This window comes from Grammomys surdaster, unplaced genomic scaffold (assembly GCF_004785775.1).
Source record: "Grammomys surdaster isolate TR1022 unplaced genomic scaffold, NIH_TR_1.0 270, whole genome shotgun sequence".
NCBI classification, from domain to species: Eukaryota; Metazoa; Chordata; class Mammalia; order Rodentia; family Muridae; genus Grammomys; species Grammomys surdaster.
Genome location: NW_021604711.1, coordinates 3,326,767 through 3,331,480, shown reverse-complemented (window position 1 = coordinate 3,331,480; position 4,714 = coordinate 3,326,767). Strand labels below are relative to the sequence as shown.

The following is a 4,714-nucleotide window of genomic DNA, read 5'->3' as shown; positions in this document are numbered from 1 at the left end:
GTCTAGGTGACTGTGTGTGTGTCTGTGTGTGTGTTTGTGTGTCTATGAGTGTCTGTGTATGTCTGTGTGTGTGTATCTGTGTGACTGTGTGTGTCTATATGTGTCTGTGTGTGTGTATATGTGTCTGTATGTGGCTGTGTGTGTGTGTGTGTGTGTAATGCACACACGATGGCAATTTAGTCACCAAATCTAGCATCCATACATTCTGTTAAGTCAAACAGAAATTATAAAGTTTAAAAATGCAACAACCAAAAGTAAACTTACTTCCAGTGGTATTGGCATTGTATATACTAGAACATAAGATTAGTGAATTGGAAGATGGACCAAAAGCAAATATGAAAACTAAAGCAAGGAGAGAAGCATAACTGAGCAGGGAGAAGCATGTGCCTGACAACAGCACAAGAACATGAAAGTGTATCCAGTATAACAGGAAGTCTTCCAGGGACAGACAGGATACAAGAGCCAAAAACCAGGATACCCAGAGATGCTCTGAACCCCAGCATCAAGCAAACGGCATGAGGGCTTTGTTGTATTACTGCTGTCTTAATCATGGCATCTACTGCGGTAAGACACCATGACCAAAAGCAACGTGGGGAGGAAAGGATTTGTTTCAGCCTACACGTCCTGATCACAGTCTGTCATGAAGGAAAGTTGGACAAAGCCTCAAGGCAGGATCCTGAGGTAGGAGAAGTGCTCCTCGGGGCTTCCTCAGCCTGTTTATTTCTTTCATCTGTGGAGAGGGTTTTCATTTTCTTTTACTGTATAGAACTAGACAGAATTATTTATTGGGATGTTACACGTGAGTCCTTCTCTGTCCACCAAGGTCACTCGAGTTCAAAATTTCTAAAGATAACCCTTTCTCAAAGAAAGATCTTTAGTCTGATTGTGCTATCAACCCATGGTTCTTTTATTCTTTCATCTCTCCTTAACTTACAGACACATGCTCACTTCCAATTTCTCCACCAGAGGCTCCCTGGCCTCTTTTAAGCAATTTAGTTCAGGAATCATTTCAAAGTAGATCTGCCTTTCACTTGCTGACCCCACCCCCCACTTCCCTTAAGAATGATTTCAGATCATATTCATTCCTGACACTCCCAGAATACTAATCTGTGTGCAGGATCTGCCACAGGAGCATGCATCCCTTCACAAGTAGCTCTGGCTCCAAGCTCATGTTCAGCATAAGCCTCACTATTAACACCAGCGTTCCTTTCAGCTGTCTTGTGTGTCAAAGCTCACACTGAACAGTCAGTTCTGGGTTGCAAAAGATTTATTTGTACACCTGTTTTCCACATCTACCTGCTTTCTTAAATACCCTACCCACTACCCAGGCGTAGCACTCAACAGAGTGAACTGAGGCCTCCACACAAATCACTAATTCAGAAAATGCACCACAGACCTGCCTACACACCACTGCTATGGAGACATTTCCCAACTGAGTGTCCTTCTTCCCAAACGACTCTGGCTTGTGTCAAGTTGACATAAAATAACCAACAAAACTGCTAAAATCAGTGTTTTCAAACAAAAAGAAATTTCCAGAACTCACACACCCAGAGACCTGCTACGGCAGATGCCAGTGGAGCAAAGTCTTCAGGGGGGAACTAACTTCCACCCAAATCGTGGCTCTGCAATGGTCTAACTAACCAACACAAAGCTCCTCTGTGCCTCATCATAAAATAAAAATAGTTAGGATTCTTCCTCGTAGAATTGCTGAGAAGTATAAAATCTTTTAAAAATAAGGAAAAAAATCACAAAATCAAGGTGCCTGAATATGTTCAACAATTGTGATTATAGGTGAAGTTCAGAAAACAAACAGGTCACAAGGCAGTAGTGTCTCATCTTAATTTCTAATATGCATACTACGGAAGAAAAAAAAAACCTACCTGCCACATCCAGATGGAAGGACACCTTCTGTCCCCCGGCCTCGCAGCTGTACTCCCCAGCATCCGCCTTGCCCGCCTGCTGCACCACCAGCCTTCTGGAGCAGCCTGAGGCCTCCACTCGCACCTTCGAGCTGGAGCTCAGCTTCTTCCCATCCTTCAACCATGTCACCTCAGTCTGGGCCTGGGCCACCTCGCAGCTCAGTGTGGCACTGGCCCCTGCCTCTGCCTTCACCTCGCTGCGTGCCTGCTGCTCCTTAGCGAACACCAGCTTGGGCTCTGCAAATAAACAGAGATAAAATTGCTATAACTAAGTTAGGGAACACCTTGGATCCCAAAATCTGGTGACCCTAAAACCCCATTCTGTTACTTTTGATTAAGGATTTTACTCTGAGCAGTATATCCATTGACAACTCCCTCAGTGAACGTTTTTGTGAATGCTAAACTCTCTGGAGGTACCTTTTGAAACTGTGTTATTTTGCCTTCACTTCTGAATGACAGCTTAGCTGGGTATGGATGTGAGGTTGACGGTTGTTTGCCTCAGTACTGTGAATACTGCGTTATCATTGTTTCTCTGTTCCTTGTTGCTGGCGTCTACACTGGACCTCGCCGCTCCCTCTTCCTCACTCTCCATGCCCCTTGGTGTGTTCCACTCCCCTCTGCAACAGCTCTCAAGCCCCTGCCTCTGCTCCATGCTCACAGTCACTGCCTCTCCCCAAACCTCGTCCACTTTTGTTTTAAAGGTTATTTGTATTAAGTATGTGTTTTTTAAAGATCTTATTTATTTATTTTATGTCTATGAGTACACTGTGGCTGTCTTCAGACACACCAGAAGAGGGCATCAGATCCCATTACAGATGGTTGTGAGCCACCATGTGGTTGCTGGGAATTGAACTCAGAACCTCTGGAAGAGCAGTTAACCTCTGAGCCATCTCTCCAGTCCCAAACTTCATCGTCTTGAAAATCAAAACTGATAGATAGACAGACAGATACACATACACATACATATACATATATATACATATACATATATAAGATAACCTAGATAAAACAAACAAATTCCTGGAAAACTCCACAGAAACGGATTCAAGAGGAGAAAGAGAAGACAGAAAGCCTGAAGAGCCCTGTAGGTAAGTAGGACTGAATCAGTAACCTGAACACAGGAGCATCCAGACCAGAAATGAGATGCACAGCCCTCTCTACCTTCAGAAACAATGGCCTATTACCTAGAAATCCTCAGGGATTCACAGAAAATTTAGGACTAATAAGCAAATTCAGCCCGGTTGCAAGTACAGGATGAACACACAGAAGTGAGGTCTCTCCCTGTGCATCAGCAGAGGGGCCGAAGGCATCTGACGGTATCTGATGGCTACTGAGAGCTTAGGAGCCATCGTTCTCTGAGAGTGTCACCACTGTAAGTCACCCATGTCCCAGAGGATGAGCCCACATGCCCACGTGGGCAGCACTGAGTGAACTTAGTGGGAGAAAGAAAAGAAAGAAGGAACTGGGAGCCCTGCTGGGTGCAGGTCAGGAGGAACTGGGGGGAGGGAGATGGGGTGGATGTGACCAAGATACATACAGGTATGAAGTTTTCAAAAGAATAAGGTAGAATTAGGGAAGAATTCCATCACCATGGTGACACTAAAAAGTAAACACTTAGTAATGCATTCACGAACAAGTGTTTAAGTCCTATTTGCTGAATATATTCAGATAAACAAATGAAAAGTCATAGCACAGTCACAGATTTGAAGTTTTCATCTTGAAATGGCAATATTCCCAAAACTGACCTGTGTGGTCATATAAACCGTAGATCCTTACTTTGTACAATTTGAGAAGTGACATTAAAGTTAACAGGGAAAGTCGGGGGACCTTGGATGGTCAATGCTATCTTTTTAAAAAGAAAGAGATGGCTCAGTGGCTGACAGCACTGGCTGCTCTTCCAGAGGACCTGAGTTCTGTTCTCAGTCACCACACTGCAGCTCATAGGCATCCTTCACTCCCATCTCTGGGGATCCAGTGCCCTCTTCTGGTCTTCATGGGCACCAGGCACACATGTGCTGCACACACATACATTCAGGCACAAGATCCATGCATATAAAATAATAATTCTTAAGAAAATAGACTAATCGATTTTAAAAGAAAAGGAAACAAAACTGGAGGAGTCCCTTTCCCAATTTTAAAACTCACTATAAAATTATAGTCATCCTGGGCTAGAGATAGAGCCAGCATTAAGAGCATGGGCTACTCTAGCTGAAGACTGGAGTTTGGTTCCTGGCACCCATGTGATAGCTCACAACTAGCTGTACCTCTGACTCCAGGGGCCGACTGCCCTTTCCTTCTCCTTGGGCACTGCACATACATGGTGGGCATACATACATGCAGACTTTTTTTTAATTACAGTGGTTTGCCAAGCATGGTGGCACATGCCTTTAATCCCATCACTTCAGAGACAGAGCCGGACACATCTCCATAAGTTTGAGGCCAGCTCACCCTACATAACAAGTTCAAGGCCAGCCAAGACTACATAGTGAGACCCTGTTTCCTCAAAAAAAAAAAAACTTTAAAAAAGAAAAGAAAAAATTGACATTGATCAATTAAACAAGGCCCTAACTCCCTCCCTGTTCAAACATAAACTCAAAATGTGTTAAAGACCTAAGCAAAAAAAAAAAAAAAATCAGAAGCCATTAGGCAACCAGAAGAAAGCGTGGGAGAACATTTTACTCAGTGTACTGATACAGGCCCCCAAAAGCGAAGAAACAAAAAATTACTAATTTTAGCATATTCATGCACACACTCACATGCACACACACACACAGAGAGAGAGAGAGAAAGAGAGA

At 43.7% G+C, this 4,714-nt stretch overlaps 1 protein-coding gene across 1 annotated transcript in view; it reads right to left on the bottom strand.

The window, feature by feature from the left end:
- Positions 1-4,714, bottom strand: part of Obscn (obscurin, cytoskeletal calmodulin and titin-interacting RhoGEF) — a 113,094-nt gene that overhangs the window by 100,762 nt on the left and 7,618 nt on the right. Inside the window, 1 exon segment of the mRNA XM_028776488.1 lies at positions 1,881-2,156. Within this exon segment, the coding sequence (XP_028632321.1) occupies positions 1,881-2,156 (276 nt within the window).